This window comes from Haliaeetus leucocephalus, unplaced genomic scaffold (genome assembly GCF_000737465.1).
Source record: "Haliaeetus leucocephalus isolate CR32 unplaced genomic scaffold, Haliaeetus_leucocephalus-4.0 Scaffold151, whole genome shotgun sequence".
NCBI classification, from domain to species: domain Eukaryota; kingdom Metazoa; phylum Chordata; class Aves; order Accipitriformes; family Accipitridae; genus Haliaeetus; species Haliaeetus leucocephalus.
This window is the reverse complement of record NW_010972587.1, coordinates 8,159,870-8,178,657: the sequence shown is the minus strand read 5'-3', so window position 1 is coordinate 8,178,657 and position 18,788 is coordinate 8,159,870. Positions and strand designations below refer to the sequence as shown.

The 18,788-nt window shown below is 38.5% G+C and overlaps 1 protein-coding gene across 1 annotated transcript in view; it reads right to left on the bottom strand.

Annotated features, from left to right (window-relative positions):
* TMTC2 (transmembrane and tetratricopeptide repeat containing 2) overlaps positions 1-18,788 on the bottom strand; it is a 259,941-nt gene that overhangs the window by 137,737 nt on the left and 103,416 nt on the right. Inside the window, exon 2 of the mRNA XM_010561834.1 lies at positions 14,785-15,355. Coding sequence (XP_010560136.1) covers positions 14,785-15,355 — 571 coding nt within the window. The remainder of the gene's footprint in view (positions 1-14,784; positions 15,356-18,788) is intronic.

Here is an 18,788-nt window from a genome sequence, read left to right as displayed (position 1 = left end):
AAAATTTAGATGGATAAGAAATATACTAGAAGTGCAGGATTCAAAGCTCAAACAACAAATTTTGAAACTACTGGAAAGAATTTGTACATTTTTAATTGAATCATTTACATTTAAAAATTCAGAATTTCTAGGTAAGATGAGCCATCATCCCTTCGGAAGTTTACTACTAGCACAGTGTATGATCTACCTACTAAACGAATGCATATCAGATTATAAATGCACACACATTCCTTTCTGTATACTATGACTTCTGAGTGGGAAACTAAAACATTAAAGCCTGAGCTGTAATTTAAACTATGAACTCAAGATCCAATGACATTATTAATTCATATTTTTCTTATTACGTTCCATTCTCTTCATCATCTTGTTTTACTTTGCAATCTTTATAAACAAAATAATAGGATTAAATTCATGTATGTTCTTCCTTGTTTCCCAGCTGCTCAAACTGGGTTGTTATTCTTAGAAAAATATTGTAGTGACAAAGTCTGCATCCTCTTTTGGGGTGTTTTTTTTGTTTGGGTTTTGTTTTGGTTTTTTTTTTTTTTCAGCCCCTTCCCATTGTCTCTAATGAAGTTCTCCCCTCTCTCTGTTGCTAACAGTCTCTCTTACTTCACTCTCTTTGGCAACCATTAAATCATTCTGGTTTTCACTGCCCTTGGGTTTCTTCTGAAAGATTTATCTGTCCGCGTATTCTTTTATTTCCTGTTTGCAAAAACAGTGTTGTTTGTTATTAAAATGTTTGTTAACTTCATGAGAAAATGCTACTTGGGCACAAAATAATGTCTCATGATCCTGGTATTTCCAATCACTTACCCACAACTTTCTCTCATATTTAAACAGCCCCATGACAATCTTGTATTCTTTTCTGCAACATATCAAATCTGGATGTCCCTGACAGGCAGTTCAAATAGGCTTAAGCAGATAAACTGTGATTCAGCAATAGGAATTTTGACTTTGCATCAAGCATTTCAATGTGATCTTCATCCAAATAATTTTTTTGTGCAAGCTTTGAAAAATATCACAGCCTTTTAGAGATGGGGACAAACCTTAAAAAACAAATCTAGACTTCCAGATTAAGGCATGTGTACAATAATCCAACACTTGGATATTAGAGAATAGATTAAAGTCCGTTGCTGCTGTTAACTTCAGATGGCAAATCCTGAGTGCCCACTGGGGTCCCAAACAGTATGCTTCATGTGGAAAATGATTAACCAGACTTCAGTAGCAGCCACAGCTGCATTAACATTTCCTATCTGAAATAGCTGTGGGTAAACATTTAGATTTATTTACCTGTATTGCCCACCACCAAATTTTTTACCATCCAAAGGACATAGTTTCCAGCAAATGAAATATTTTCTCTCTACATGATAAGAGAAAAGCTACCCAAAACAGAGTCATCTTTCCCTTTTCTGCTATTTCTCCAATAACTTGAAAAATATCAAGAGAACTTTGCTGCACAGGGACATTGAAAACCATGCATTATCTTGTCAGGAAACAAAAAGCCTTTTTACCAATGCTTTGACAGTTTCGATATTGTTTAACCAGCCTCCCATTTTTGGGGGAGTATCTCTAGATAATCCCTCTTCAGGCCCAGTCATTTGTGGCCTACACACCAAGAAAACATGGTCAAAGAGCAACCAAAGCAAAATGTGTGAAGTAAATCTTTAATAAGAACTTGCATGATCTTGCAAACAAGTTTGTTCCTTCAAAAAAAAAAAGTTTAGCATTAGTCACATCAGAACTAGATTTCAAACTATTTTCACAGTCAAGAAGAATGTCACTATTTTCCACACACAAGTAGAGTTGTACCCATGATGGCTTAAGCATATCATAAAGGCAGCTTCTATTAGATCATCAAATATCTCAAGGAAAAAAAACAACAACAACTTTTGAACATGAAGCCCTGCTTCAGGGTTCAGTAAGATCTTTATAGGACACTGCACCCAGAAAAAGTCAACAGTCCCATGTTAAAAACACGTGGCCTTCACTCTTAAGGACAGCACACACAAAAAGGACATAATGTTCAAGTGCAGAACTGCTGAAGTTGTCATAATGTTAACTGGACATTTACATTTAATTAAGCTTTCACAAGGAGTCTATGTTTCTGCAAGCAGCCTATGTAACTCACAATTGGCTGTACCAGCCAGCTAATGGCAGAGTACATCAGATTACCAAAAAACTATGTAGAGAAAACCTAACGTACTTAAATTTCCACAGCCACATTATCAACAGAGGGAAGAAAATGGAAAGCAATGTACTTATTTCCTTTAATGCACCAAAAATTGAGTTTTCTGGAAGGATGCACAAAAACTTAAGTTATATTATGATTCAAGATGCAAATACGCATTATTTTAAAAAGCAGTTCTAGGATTTTCAGTGAGAAAATTTCTGAGCCATTTTGCTGGGCCTCTTCACGTTGACAGGTTTGGAAGAAGTCTGTTGATGCTGAGGAGCATGGCTTTGGGACTCACAAAAACATTAAGTCTGCAGTGAGTTTTTAGGCATGTATGTTTGGGGGTTTTAAAATACCTTTTTTTATAAACAAATCTGAATATTTCAAATTGTTTGTGTATCAAAGTAATGTAACACTTAACCAAAATACTGTAACCAAACCCAGAGGATGAAATAGCAAAGCAGACCATCTGACAGACAGACAGACTTAAAAAGCTCCCCCTGAGGGTTTGAATCTGTCTGCTACACTACAAGGAAAACAAATAACTGTATTAAAACATGAATTTATTACCCCATTGAGGCAGTATGTTGGTTGCTAACCACCAAGTGCCACAGAATGCAAGGTCACACATCAAATAAGATTTTATAAAATTTCACTTTTCATTAGTCTGCCAAAACTTACAAGAAAACATACAAACACTGCCTACAATAAGGATAGAGGACAGATGCTGCATCCTCTGGCTGATAAGAGCAGCTCCGCTGATTAACACAGGAATAGTTAGCCCGTATAGATTCCCAAATTTTGGTTTCTATATCATACCTCAGCTTTTCAATCAATTCTTCATTTTTTTGTCATCATTACTCATTTCTCCCTTACACTTCAGGCAGCTAGCCCAAAGAGTTGGACTTAAGCAGGCACTGAAATTCTTTCATTCAAAGACGGGATGGGAGAAAGCTTTAATTAGGATTGGTATAGACCTGAAGCTAGAAACACTAAGCATTAAGGACTATGTCAAAGAGCACTGTCTTCATTAATAAACCTACTAAATCACTGCTACTTCAGAATGAGGTTATTTCAGACTAAATTTATTTCTAGTAGGAAATCAGGCTATAACTGAAAGAGACATCTATGCCATGTAGCTATTACGTGAATATATCACTTCCTTACGGGATGCAGATTTGCAGTCACAAATATGAACAAGGCAGCTATTAGTGAAGAACCTACACCGATGCCTGTATCTTCATTATATCACCTGATGATGGCAGGGGTTAGCATCAGATTATCAGAGCACAGAGGAGCCATCTGGGTACCGCAGAGCCTTGGAGATGAACCTGAGAGCACAAGGACACATCACCCTTTTTGCTACTGCGCAATCACAGATTGCTGACAACACACCGTATCATGAGCAGGGCAGTGCCAAGGTAGAAATGGTTATTTGCAAGGATCTAGAGCTAATATAATACCATATATATCATGGTCTACAATGGAGTGAAAACAATTTTCTAGACTGAAAATTGATGGATATAAAAGAGGCGTGTTTGTGTAGTTGCATTTAGAAACTACACATCTTCAAAATACATCAACACAAAGCTACCAAAACAATAATTAAAATATGAACAGAGATGAATCACAATTTATTTTTTTTTAATTTGGGTTACATATAATACCAAAAGTGTATCTGCAGGTAAAAAGTGGGACTGTTTAAAGATCAAGTAATCTGCCACAACTGCAGCCAGCTCAGTTTTGTCTTACAGTATCCTAACATCAAGTAAGAAGCACAATTTTCATCATGCAAAGAATTTTTCTTCCCCCTTTTCAAACTTCACGATTACAGATGAAATCCTAAAAAGATTTACTCTATAGATTTGCAAAACAGAAAGCAAATTAAAACTTCCCAAAGTTAATCTTTACCTCTTGATTATTAACACTTCCTTCTGGTTTTGGAAGGCCTGAGATGATGACAGTGCTAAGTTATTTTGACTACAGGGTGTCCTGTTAAAAAGCTGGCTCATAAATACTCGGGACAAATATTGAGCGGTGTATATATATCTACCTGTCCAGCTTCAAACTTTATGCACTAATACCAATCTAGTATCAGGCAGCCAAGGAACCCATCTACCTACCTTGCCTTTAGATCAATTTTTGCAGTCTGTACCAAGGTCCCTTAAGTTAGCTAGCTTGGATACTTCCACATTATACCGTTATCACCAACTGCATAAGTATGGTACAGATCTCACTTGAGATAAGAGTTTCTTACCACTAAGATCTTTTACAGAAGCGGATTGAAATAATCAATTGATTTCCTCTTCCAAGGAAAGATGTCCCTACCAGAACAAAGATGCATGGACAGAAGGTAAGGTGGGTTTTTTTGTTTTGAGGGATTTTGGGGGATTTTGTTTTTGTTTGGGATGGGTTTTTTTGTTTGGGGTTTTTCGTTTGTTTGTGTTGGGGTCACTTTTTTGTTTAGCTTGTTGTGGGGGAGGCAGGGAGGAGGGTGTTGGTTGTTTTGTTTTGGTTTTTTCCATGTGAGATATGTATGTATATGAATCAGTAAGAGATCAGAGAAGGTACAAAGGAAGCAAGGTAAAAATACACATTATGCAGGTAACTTCCCCCTGAAAAAGATGCAAGAGGGAGCTCTGCAATGCTAGCTGAAAGGGATTTAGAACTCAGATAAAGATACACAGTTTCATACTTCTTGTTCTGGAAGAAATTATACTTGGGATTTTCTTTGTAAATAAACAGGATTGCATAACCATGGAACCAGGTATTTTTTAATCCATATTCTCAACCAGAATTACCCACAAAAAAGTCAAGTTCTTGGTTAACAGCTCAGGTCAGAAGAGGTAAAAATATATAGTGGTTTTAACAAAAAAACAAGCAACAAAAAAAATCACTCTACAGAATTGCCAGTCCTGACTTTCCACAGATTTCAAATTACAAGAAGCCAAAAATGCCATATATAAAGTAGTCCAAAGAAGCAAGAACTAAAGTTAAAAAAAATTTGCATTGCTTCTATTTTAAAACTCATGAGAACTATTTTGTGGCAGTGTTTTGCCACTTCTAATAACGTCTTTTAAGGAGAAAAGTCTCCAAGTAAGAGATAGAACTACAATAAACATATATTTTAAAAATAAACGGTAATCTCACAATCCCTACTAAATAAACACTGCTCTTGATGCAAGCTTCATTGTGCTCTACAGCAGTACAAGCTGCCCAGGATACTTTTAAAACATGCAGACTAAAACATGCAAAAAATTTATCTATAACCCCCAAAGTCCTGTTTTCTGGGAGAGAAAGAATTTACAGAGACTCAATACAATTCTACCCTCTCTTTTCCCCTGCTCCCTCATTGCCTTTATTAACTCAATATGCCCCTACGCTCACTTTAAAGACTTCGTTGCTATGGGAATTTATTTCCATATTTTATTGCCAACGAGAAAACCAAGATTTTGGTGATTAAATGTCACAGAAGCTCTGACTTTTGCACAACCCAATCAAATCTACAGCCTTAGAAATAATCTGTGTATGTGTCTGAAAGCCTTACCATTCTGATCATAAAAAGGTACATATGTTCTACCTGGTATTTAGGAGCCAGGTACACAAATTCTCTCTCCCTTCCCCCAAACGCTTCTGGATAATTTTAACATAATTTCCTCATGTGCATTTTCAATTAGTTTCCTAGAAACTTAGGAAAAAAAATATTTTGTTTTGCCCCTCCTCCCAATGTGGACTATCCATAGCATCAAGGGATTCTTCTCTTTTTTAAGAGACATTCAAGGTTAGTGAGGCTAGAAATTTACCTCCTAACAACTGACCCATAAAGTCAGCTACAGGACTGCAAACCTGGGTTCCTTCCCTCCCCGTACCTAATCTACATTGCAGCTGGAAAAAGAAATACAGGCATATGTACAAAATATCATTCAGTTTCTCCAGTAAATATGCCAGAAAATGTTTGCTGCCTTCTATCACAACTGGCTGTTTCCACTGTAAATCCCATACACTTGTATTTTCCCCCTTTTTAATATTGTAACTGTCTACATAGGTTAATGTTTAGAATCACTCAGCTTGGAAAAAGTGTGCATGTAATCATTAAATCATTACGACTTAAATAAAAATGAGCATAAGCCAGGAAATTCAAAATTAAACCTAATACCAAGAGAAAAGTCTCCCTCATGGCTCAGGGTTTGCATCTGTTCCTGCCCCTTCAAAACATGTTCTCTGAGGTCTGGAATCAGAGCTCATGTTTGTTTACCAGGAATGGCTTTCTCTTGGGTAGGACTCTGGGAAGACAACTGCCTTTGAGAATACAGTTCTATCGAATAGATTCGAGCAACGCTTTCCAAGCACTACAGTTCTGAAACTTAGGTGACTACAGTTAAGATGCTCAAAAAATCAGGAGCCTGATGTTCACATACTCTCAGCAGCGTTACCTTTCCCAAAGGTGCAGTAATGCACTGCTGCAAGTCAGAACTCTGAGCATCCAGAAGCTACACCTGCTCCCCATCTATTTGATTCTGGCTGGGGACATACTTACAGGTTTTTCTCTTCTGACACTATTAGCGCGTGCCCTGACTGCTGGGAGCAGACAGTCTAGCTTGCTATTTAGCTGTGATCGACCAAGTGCAATCGGTTCACTCAGCAAAGCCCACCAGGAGCTACAAGCATTCAGTACTTCATCAAATCAGGACATTTAGGTGCCTAAACATGACAGTAGGAAGCTAATGTAAAGTACTCATGATTGAAGATTTGCATGCGAGGCACAGGTATAAACTTTCTGTCTGGCATTTAACAAACACAAGGGATACATACTTGATGAATACGATGACAAATGCGTGCATGCTAACCAAGACACCAAAATAGGTTTAAGCAGAAAGGCATAACTCCTGAAGCAAATCTACACAAAAGGAATTACACTAGAAGACGTTTAACTCATTAAGACACCACTTAGCTTTAGCACTGTATGTTGTTTTTCCCCATTTTGTGGCCAGTACCCAGACAACTGACTCATGGGAGAAGCAGAGCTAGAGGGAAAAGGGACATGGCTTTTCAGCTCGTGAACAAACAGAAAACTGAAGATGGGCCAAAGCTGCGTGTATTTCTTATCCCTCAAAGTTCACAGGTACCCAAGTCCCCTTGTCTCAGCATAAAATACTTAATACATCAACCGTCCCTACCAAAAAGCATGAAATTTAACTGTTCTTTGATACTGATATTTTAAACAGGAAAATTACCAGCCATTAGAAAAACACAGTTTTAGAAAGCTTCTTCAATTAGGGAGCTAAAGTAATCACTAAGAAGAAGAAAAACCAACACCTGCAAATATTCCTAATGTTCTGAAACTCAGTTGTTACACACTATGGTAAGTTTGGTGCTTTCACTTGATTTGTTAAATATTTTTAAAACATTAAAAGCTAGGAGAGTAACATTGTCAACTTGATATTATTTGCACAGGTTTTGTAAACTGGCAAGTAGCAAGCCCACCAATACCCTGTAAATAAACACCACCATGGAAAAATTCACACTCTTCTTGATGTTAGTAATAGGCATGTAACCTCAGAATGAAAAATAAGTGCTAACACCAACTGTGCAAAGCCCCTGGAAGCTTTCTCACCCTGTGCCTCAAAAGAGATCCCTTTCAAGCCAGGGGGAAGAATGGAAGAACACAGCATACTTTGCATGGTACCGTGCAGTGTAAATCTTATGCAAGACTGAAGACAGTGACAACCTTTCTCTAGCAAACTAACCTCTCCATTAAACTGAAGGTTCTTCATGTCTTCACAATCTCTGTAAATATGAAAAGGCTTCTCTTTTTTTATTTACTTACTCATTTATTAAAGAAGCCTTTGCCTTTTCCATCTTTCCAGAGAGGAATTCTCAAATTTAGTCTCCAAAATATTACTGTGGACTTCAAGTGGTTAGACAAATGTAATGCACATTTTAGTAGCAATTCCAATAAAGACATTACAGATTTAATATTAAAATATAATCCATTTTAAGCCAGTGACTTCGGCAAGATATCTTATGATTCCTCATTAAAAAAAAAAAAAAAAAATTTGCTAAATTTGCCTTAGGATGCTGTATTTCTGTCATATGTGATCTGTGTCAGTGGTTTAAATCACCCCATGAAAATATTTTCAGGAAACAACAGCTATTTATACATATTGATGTCCGAGACAGTACCACTCCACTGACATCACAGGGACCTGCAGGAGATCAGTATCTCTGAGAAGGAGCATAGTAGAGGCCAATCTTGCTTTTCTTATTTGAAGATCAAAAGGAAAAGCAGCAAGAAGCTGTGGGAACTACAGGAAACAGCAGTATTAGCTACTCAAAATTGTCAAAAAAGAAGTAAATTGCAAAAAGCTTCTTTTGTCTAGGAAATAACTGCAGGGGGAGGGGGGAGTGATGGTCAAGACCGTACAGGCCTCATGCTGCTGCCATCCAGCAGAGTGAAGAGAAAAGCACCAGGCTGGCTCATCCGCAAATATGAGCAATGTATGTGCAGGCACATTCATCTCAGCATTTCCACAATTTTGTACAGGCTTAAAGCTGCCAGAAAAATTAACCCCCAGCTGACCACCGCAGAATGAGCAATCACAGCTAGGGAACAAACTGGGCCCCAGCTGGCAATAGAGCTCCCAATCTTTTCCTCAGCTCTTGAACTGCATAAGGTTAGGCGGCACACAAATGCAATATTTAACTGCTTAGCGCACTTGAATATGCAGCTCTTGTTAGACAAAACGAACCTGCAAGAGGTCAGGTCACGTTTTGAAGCTGTAAGTTATTTATTATTTTTAACTGGGACAAGAGTAGTCTCAAGGAAAAGTATGCTGACTAAATATCTGACTCCAAGGATGAAGTCTATCCTGGGAGGCAGCAGCTGCTACCCTATCAGTTTAAACATTGCATTTCAAAGACACAGGACTAAGGCTGGACCATACCCACGCAAGTGTTTGAGACAACTTACAAAATAACAGCTTACGGATCAGATTTGCCAAAATATGCAGGGCTGTGGAGAAGTTCAAGCATAATAAAATTCCTTAGATTGTAGAAAATAAGCAGACAATAAACCATCAAGCTAGATTTTAACTAGTGATAAAACACTGCTGCAAAATGGCATAACTTGTAGATGGAGAAGAGGTGAAAAGACATCAAGACCAACTACTCCAATGCTAAGGCTTTAGAGCTCCTCAGAAGATAAGGATAAAACTGCAAATTTAAATCAAGAACAGCATTTTATTTTGAAATTGCTTTCCAAAGCATGATAGTTCTAAAAGTAACGACTTCAAAGAGTGAAGAATGCAGAAAGTGGCTTATTTCAAGTTTAGAGTGTTCTCAAAAATCAGTAGCTTTATCTAATACCCAGCAGGTCCTATTTTGAGCAGGAATCATACCTATCACCCACAACTAAGGCTGTTCCAAGACCATAAAAGAAAGTAGCATTTTATAAAACTTGGTTTGGTGGTTGACCATGTCATCCATGGAGGCCCCAGGTTTATATCATTACCTTAAATAAAATATAGGCCTCCAATAAAATTGCTTTTTACAAAACCAATGCTGTTATAATAGCACAGAAGGTTAGATAATGCATCCTGCAATCCAATTTGTGGTTCGCGTTAAGCTATAGATACCAATAACTAATTCCACATGTGAGACAGACCTCCCGGAGGGAGATTTTAATCAAATAAGTGATGGGAAAAGAGAGGTTTCCTTATTTTAGTATAACAAACCCCCTGTACTAACAATATGTTGATCTGGGAAAATGTTACCGTACTGTAGCAGTGGAACACTAGTGGGACATACATCTGGTTTAGTTATTTCTGTAAGGCAGTTTGTACACATAAACCACAGGGCAATAAATATTTTATCATTACCATTATATTAAAAATGAGCTTTAAATGCATTTGCCCCATCTTTTTAACTGCTAATGTTGTCCAGCTCCCTTCCCACTTAAAAAAAAAAACCAGGAAAAAGGGCAGCACAGTAGGGTTTATATTAGCTTTGTACTACTAATTGGACAGAAGACTGTGTACTGCAATGTTGATTAATGGTTCTGCTCTCAAGCTGGAGGATTGCAAGTACAAAAGAATTAGGCCTCTGAATTTGCATATTTTCTATAATTACAAACTTGATCACAGCTCTCTCCAGATTTCAGGTTCCCCCCACCCACCCCTACACTTTTGGTGGTTAAACTTGCACAAGTCTAGCTGCTGACAGGTACAATCATCTGATAACTATGATACATGACAAGTCAATCAATCTGCATACCTGCTACGCAACTTACACTGGAAATGACTCAAGGTCTAAAATGCTGAAAAATCAAACAAAAGCCTAACTTTCTTCCATAAGGACTGCTTTGCCCCAGCAGAGCACCACTTTTTTTTTTTTTAATTGCTCTCATTTCAGACAACTCATTTACAACTGCAATAAATAAACTTCCATCAAAATCTGCTGACTTAAAGACAGCGAATACATTCTTGTCAGGCAGTCAGACAGAATAAAATAAAACTAACCAAATGAAATGGGGTCCAGACTGACAACTTTGCCAGCCAGAGTGAGAGCATCACAGGCAGACGGGAATACAAGACTTGGCAAAAGGAAAAAAACCAGCAGCCAAGTTCTGCTGAATAACCAATACACAGATGACAGGGAAAAGAGCTGGATAGTTTAATAAGTAGCTATGATATACATTTTTAAAGTGCATTAAGAATAGCTTCTAAATAAGGGGTAATACTCATCTGCTCTGCTGGTGGTCCTGCTCTGCAGCTGCCTTGTTCAGAATCCCTGCCAGTCTACTCAAATGGCACTGGGATGCTGTCATGTACTTGATGTGACAAATCAGAACTCATGTGATAACAGGTGTGAGCCCAGTAAACAGCTAGTGGTCTTGTGTAGTTGCCACCATTTTGTATTTATTCCACACTCGGCCCAAAGATAAGAACAAAATGGGAAAAAAAGGGCTTGTCACCCTAATGCCATCTCCTACCACCTGCTGGAGCATTTTTAAAGCTGCTTTTACCAGCTCCTCCTTCACTGACCATCCTGAAGGTCAGTGGTTTTACTATTCTTTAAACATAACTAATTTTGTCTCAGTTCCCCTAGCGGTGTATTCTGAAAAAGCTTATAGAAGCCAAAAACGAGTCTGGCAGCAAGCCAGCCCAGTTCCTTAACCACCCACTCCCCCAAATCCTTCACTCTCCGTTCCTTGTTTCTGCCCCCGCACCTCAGCTTTCCTCTTAGTATTTGCCAGTACAGCTGTTTGTAGGGCAATGATAAGGACTGGATATAACTGAATTGATTCAGCTTTAAAATAACTCCTAAAGGTATGTCTGGGATATTTGGGCAGAAGGGTCAGGGGGTGGGTAAGGATTATTTTTTACCTGCATTTCCTCTCTGTCCCAGTTTGCAGCACAGCCTGGGAAACAGTTGTGTCAGCTCAGCTGGACAGGGTTTAGCTTAAGGTTAGCTAAATTGAAAGGGGTAGCTCCTTTCTACCATTCTGTTACGAAGCATTCAGTTTCATATCATTACCGCTTACTTATTTAGTACAGATTTGAGCTAACCACCTCTTGAAATTATTTTCCTTTCTTCCTTGGTTCCATTCTACACTTTTCCTCTCCAACGCACTACAAAAGACCATCACTTTTTCCTAGACTGCCCTTTTTGATGCCTTTTTTCCCCTTTCTCCTGCAGTTGCCCTACCCCAGTATTTACATTGGGAAAACAGAAAGCCCAAATTCCAGAACAGGTAAATGGACACAATTCTTTCCAATTTCCCAGACATTCTAATAAAGAGTCCTCTGATGAGATGGGGGTTTGTTTGGTGGGAGGTTTTTTTGTTTTGGTTTAAATGGTACTCCAGTTCGAAATGCTCAAGCCAGTTGGATAACCCAGGATGACTCATTTGTAGATGGCTACTTTGGTCTTATGCAATTTGCAATGCAGGAATGTCTTCTCAAGCAAGAAAAAGTGTAGGCAACACCATTAAAGGGAAAAAAAACCCCCACCTTAATCCAAAATTTGATTTTTTTTTGCTTAAGGAGATTTTACAGTTTGTTCTAGGAAGGAATTTGTCAGTTCTTACTAGGGACACATTTTATTTAAGGCCAAAGCAGCAGCAAGAAAAAGGCAACACCCAAATGATCCCAAAGAGGTGCAGAGTTGAAAGCTTTCTTCATTTTTTGTTGAGTCTGTGATTTAATTCTGCATAATGCAAAAATCAATCTGTAGGCTACGTACTTTGGGGTTTTATTTTGATTATTTTAAATACAAAACTTCAAAAAAAAACAAAACAAAAAAAAAAATTTGTCTTTATCATTGTATGTATAAACACACAGAACCAAACTAAACCCAAAGTTTTTAGTAAGAAAACTTAGCTCTGTTCTAACTAATGATTTCAGAAAAGCCTGGTTATCACTTTAATATGTCAATCTTTCAGCATGATCATCTTGAAATTATTTGAAAATAAATCTAAAAGGTAATTGCAAATCACCAGGACAGCATCTAACTTGCCTTCTTGGTTAGAACTTGTCAAACATTGGTCAGACATGCTACAATCAAAATGCAAGTTTCTCAACTCTAAGTGCATTGGCCATTCTCAAATTATCCATTGATATCAACTAAACAGCACCCTCCAAAAACAATTTCCAGTCTTCCTATGGAGCAGGCCAGAGACAGTCTCACCAACCAGAACATTCTCTAAACACTATTTTATGTGAAAGTGTAAAACTCAAAGACCAAAGGAAATATAAACACAGGGAGAAAGTGCTTCAGTAAATACTGATGAAAACGTGGCAATGCACTAGAATAATTATTTTCAGTATCTTTTTTTAGGTAAATCGTAATGTTTTTATTGCCCTAAAATGTTTTTATCATATAGCTTGAAGCTCTCCAGAAGACTGAAGCATTTGCATTAATTTGCTTTAAAGGTGCTACCTTCGTTCCTCTTTGATACACCTGCCTTTATTTACTTTGAATGTACAGCTATTATCCTTACAAAAGGCTAGTTTCACTCCTTTGCTTCCCATAGAGTGCTTGGGAACAGGAAACTGCCATGCTAAAGGTAGAGGCCATGCAAAGTTGGAATACAAAAGAGTATACAGACAAGTACTCAAAAAGAAACACTTCTCATAACAGGCTAGGTCAATGAAGATATTCCTGGCACCCCAAGCCCTTTAGGACAATATGTTCTTACAAAAATTTATGTAATTTGTGAACGATTTTTGTAAAACTTAAGTAAAAAAGAAGCCTTACTGAAGATAATTTATAACTGAAGCTCCCAGCTGAGCTCCTCATCACTGTAAATGAACGAACAGAGGCTTCCCTAGTATTGAGGTAAAACTTGGTCAGCAGCGCTCAGCCTGTACAGATGTACAAGGAAAAGGTAGCCTAGTAATTTAGTGAATTATGAAATGCACAGTATTTGGCTACTGACATCCAACAGAGTTCTTACATACTCCAATATACATGAGTAAAAGTAAATAAATAAATAAATTTGTTTTTCCTTTTCAGTTTTCTCTGAAAAGACCATGACAACTCAGTCAACATGTCACACCAGTTTAACAGGGAACTACCAGAGACTAATTGGTTTTTTGACTCTACTATTTTCCTTGTATACTACAGATATATATTCTATACAAGCAGAAATCATCACTTCTTTATCAAAACCTACAATTTCTTTCCAATTCATTTGAGTGAGAAATCAAAATTTTAAAATCACGGTGTTTGAGATAGACTGCAAAGCTGTATTTTGTTTTATTGCTTTTCTTGGTTGTGTCTCACTGAAAAATGTGACAACACATGTCCCTGTGAAACATTTTCCTTTTGTTAAGTCAGTATTTTTCTGAAAGAAAGCCATTTCACTGAAAATAAAATTACATATACTCAGCTTACTCATTTGTACAGCAACTGATGTAAATGAGTCTTGATTTCAGCTGGCGTTTCTGGGTACCACTAAAATACATGCAGTTCTGGGAGAGGGAAGTTAGGGGGTTTTGGTGGGCTTGTTTGTTTGTTTGCTTATTTTACTTGTTTGTTCTTGGGCAAGTTAAAAAGTGAGAAATATTTATTTTGTTAAGGCAATAATACATTTGAGTCATAGCTCCTACTAGGGGGAGAAAAAGTACATGCCAAAGGCGTGCACACAGGTCCTGTGCATCTCGTTAAACTAAAACAATAAGAGCTCTATGTTTGCCTCGGGGATCCTGTAGATCATATCAGCTGCCGCACTTGCACGCCCGACCAAACTAAGCTGAGTTTGCAAGATACAAGAGGATAAGAGCATGAATGAATTCTTTGCAAAAGGCAGCCATATATCCAGTGCTCGACAGTAAACAGAATGAGGAGAGAGCTGCTGGAAGCAAGGAAAGCACTTGAAAAAAATACATCCCCAGCGTCAAGTAATAGCAATGGATAATAACACATTGTTTAAACAAAATGTAAAAACCCTATACTAAACTGCTTTAAATGTTCTTTCACCATTAGACATCTGTGCTTATTTTGGGGAGTTGACTAAACTACTAAGAGTTATTGTGTACTTGAAAACTCATTTAGCACCTGTTTAAAAGTGATTGGTGCCTTACAAATAGCTTATGGGAAAGAAGACTCACCTTGTATAAAGCAGGAATGATCTGATGCATTTTCAGTCGATGAAATACAAAGATATCGTACACTGCTGAAATGGCCAGAACAGTCACTCCTTGCTCCTTCCACAGCATGCTGCATCCTGCACACAGCCCTGCTCCCAAGATCCAGCCCCAAGTACTTGGTGAGGAACCTCTGGTAGAGCAGTGTTTCACATAACACATCAGGGAAAGCAGAAAGAAGAGGCAGGCTCCAATGTCTGCCCTGCCTACGATCCCCGCTACGGCTTCCGTGTGGATCGGATGAGATGCAAAGAGCAGGCCTGCTATCAAGGTCCAGTACCCATCCCCAAACAGGATCCTGGAGAAGTTTGTGAAAAGGCCTGTGACTGCAGCATGTAACAGGACGTTTACAAGGTGGTAGCCCCATGGGTCCATCCCTCCGACAGCATGGTTAATGCGGAAGGAGAGTGTGCAGAGAGGTCTGTAGGACTTGTGGCTCCCACTGTGAGTGAGTAGTGTCCCCCAAAAGTCATTGTAGAAGATATGGGTCCACGGTGTCTCGGGCAGAAGGTCCTGGTTTGTCTTGATAGCTCGACTACAAAAGACAAATAAAAACTTCATTTCAACAGAAGGAAAAGGGTACAGATGAAAGGCTGTGACAATGCAATCATACTGCTATGACAAGAAAGAATGGCATTGCTTTGGTGCTGCTTTAATTCAAGTTTTGAATTTTTACAGGAGATGTTAGAAAACTATGTATCTATTGACTTCCCGCTAAAGCAAAATTTCCATATAAATTGGCTTTTAAAACATTAGAAACAGATGTTGCGCTGCTTCCATTAAATTAAAACACCCTTCAGTGACATTCTTCTAAGTGTAACCCAGGAGTAATCGGTTAAGATTTGATGAGTTATAATTAAAACGTAAAAGGAATATGAAAAACTGACAAACATTATTGTTGAAACAACAGATCCTCCAGTAATTCAGAACTAAAACCCCAACTGGCCTTTTATACTGAAATTTTAATTTAGATGTTGGAATGAATCTCATCGACATGGATGAACAATAAATACAGAAGTCAGTAGAAGCATGCAAATCTCTGGTGCTGTATGGGGCACTCCCACAACTGTCTCGTACATATTTTGACTGACAATATTTTCTGCTAACACCTTGCAGGAGGCAGACAGCAGAATATTTTACAGATGAAAATATACCTTCTCTTTAAGTTTCTTATATTTACAATTGACGAAAAACATTTTTAGGTTGTATTACCTTATGAATTCAAGTCTGTGTCAGCTTGATTGGAAAAAAAAAATTCTGCAGCTTTCAGCATTTATGTTTCCAACCACCCTGGCAAGGACTGGTGCCAGCCATTAGCAGTCCCCATGTCTAATTCGGTACTGTAAAAATCTGTCCCCTATAATGTTTGTACAAATCCAATCATTTACATTTAAAATTTATGCTGTGGGAGAAGGTGTGAGACCTGCTTAGCGCAAAAAGATGACTAGAATTTAATTAGTTACTTGCCTTCATAACCAAAGTTGTATTTAAGCAATTCTTTAAAGACGCATTGTTGTTACTACTGAGCTTAACTCATTTAGCATTTTTTTTTTTACCAGGGTAATTAAGAAACCAGCCAGCTCAAGACTCTTCTATTAAAAATATTAAACACAAGAGATGATTTATATCTAACGCTTTACTCATTCCCTCTTTCTGCCTTTCCAATAAATATCTTCCCATAATTAACAATTTTTCAACTCGGATGAGGAAGAAAAAAAATGGTGAGAAAGTCAGGCCTGTGTTTGAAATGCACTACTCTTAATTCATACTCCAAGACTCCCCTCACATTCTCCACTCCCTTGGAACCTGTATCCAAATCCCATTTTTTTTATGGTATTAGTTTCAGGAATGTTGTCTTGCTCTATAAAGAAAAATGCTCAAACACTGATATACTATGCCACAGAATCTCCATGCAAATACTCTAAATACCACGCAGCTCAGCATTTCCATTGTCCGGAGCACATTGCTGTAATGCTTTCAGACATGCTTCCTCTCAGCATGTCCTTTTGTCTCTGAGCATATGGAGGTTATGGAGAGGTCAGCCTTTAAAGATCTGATGATGCTTTCTAGAATACTTGAAAATTTTCATTTTGACTTCTGCTTATGCAGTGGATCAGGTTGCTTGTATTTATTTTCCCAACCCCACACACATTTTTCTCATTTTAGTCCAGTCACAAAAGAACACTGGAAGAAAACAAGATCTTTGTTTTCACATTATTTATCTTGTCCTTCCGTATAGTCCTTTCCTGAAATCTAATTCCTCTGTTTGTGATTTCAGTTTGTAGTATCACTCTCAGAACTACTATGAGAAAACTAGGAATTCAGCAAGAATGAAGCAGGTGTTAGGCTAGAAAAAGTCCCTTCTCCGAGGAAAACATAGTACGTTAGACTACAGATTCCCAAACGCTAAGAAAGGCTATCAGATGTCAGGATTTAGAGTTGAAACCCTGAACTGCAAAAGTGTTTTTTCTTGGGGAAACACTAAGAAAATAAGTGGCAGTAATATTGCCAGCACAACTGCCCTCCCCTGAGGCAGAGCATGCTGCTACAAAGAGCCTAGACAGTGCCCAGGTCATTCCCAGGAAATGGCAGCTTTTATTATATCTTTTGCAAATGGGGCCATTTCCAACACTTGAAGCCATGCAAGGACTTTAAAAAAAAAAAAAAACAAACGGAACTGCAGCTACCAGTAGACATGTATAAAACAACTCCACACTATGATGCTACACTTGTTAAGAAGAGAGAGCAACCAGCCCTCTCCCTCTAAGTCCTCCCTCCATCATTTTCACGCAGCACATACTCATATTGGACTATTCCCCACCAAAAGTAAACTGCTTTTCTCCAAATCATAAAGAAACCTATTACAAAGAAACCATTCTGGAGGCATTAATTCAGTCAAATTTTATTTACAGCTTCAGCAACAAATTTGGTGCAGCTCTGATCCTATCCGGTTCAGTCCTATTCACAGTAAAAGTAAAAAAAACCCACAACTAAAAATCAAAAGGAAGCCTTGAAGATACAGTACTGATCATCCTGCATTTGGGTATGGATTTTAGCAGGCAATTCAGAAATACTCCTAGTTCCTTGTGCGTGTAAAGGCAACAGATTATAGTACCTGCCAGTCAGCATGAAAAATACGGAAGCTGCCAGTTCCAGCTTACTCAGTGGTTCAGTCAGGTCAAATGTATTCTCTACAAGTCAGAATTTTAAATAAAGTTAAAATTTCTTTCCATATGGTTATTTTTTTGCTAAATGTATGAAAGTAAAAGTGAAAAAGTCTAACTAATGCTTTGGGATATTAGAAAAGTCTAATACAAGAGCAAAGCTGGATGTCCTACAGCAAAGAAGCGAGTCTCACATAGTTTACTTGTTGAACGTTCAACAACTACTCTGTTTCACATTATAAAATGTAAGAAAAAAAGACACTTGGCCAACATTAGACTTGACTGCATAGGAGGATGCAGGAATACGAGCACCTAAGATACTGGAGCCAGGCTGCTCTGTGTCATTTTGCCCTCAAAAGTAAAAGCAAACAAGGTCTCAGGAACTCTAAGGACAACACCCGGGACACCCTCACGGCAGGTCCGACAGAAACAGCCGGCGGGCTGAGTCCAGCCCAGGCGTAACCAGCCGGGGCTGCGCCCATCTGCATCCCCAGCCTGGCTGTCTAACAGCACTGGCAAGAAAAACGTGAAGTGAAATGTTTCTCTCTGTGAAGGGGAGAGAAATACAAGCTCTGTATCTAATAAAATAAAAGAATAAAAATAAATAGTGCTAAATTGCTCGTGTCAGGGCCCTGAGGGCACTAACAAGCCTTGACTGTCCCTGACCCCCCGTCCCCGGACTCCCCTCGCCCTGCCCACGGCCCAGGACCCCACGTCCCCCCCCGGGGCCGTCAGCCCCCAACCCAGCCACACGGCAGCAGGGCCGCTCTCCAGCTCCCCACAGCCCGGCCCGGCCGTGGGCCC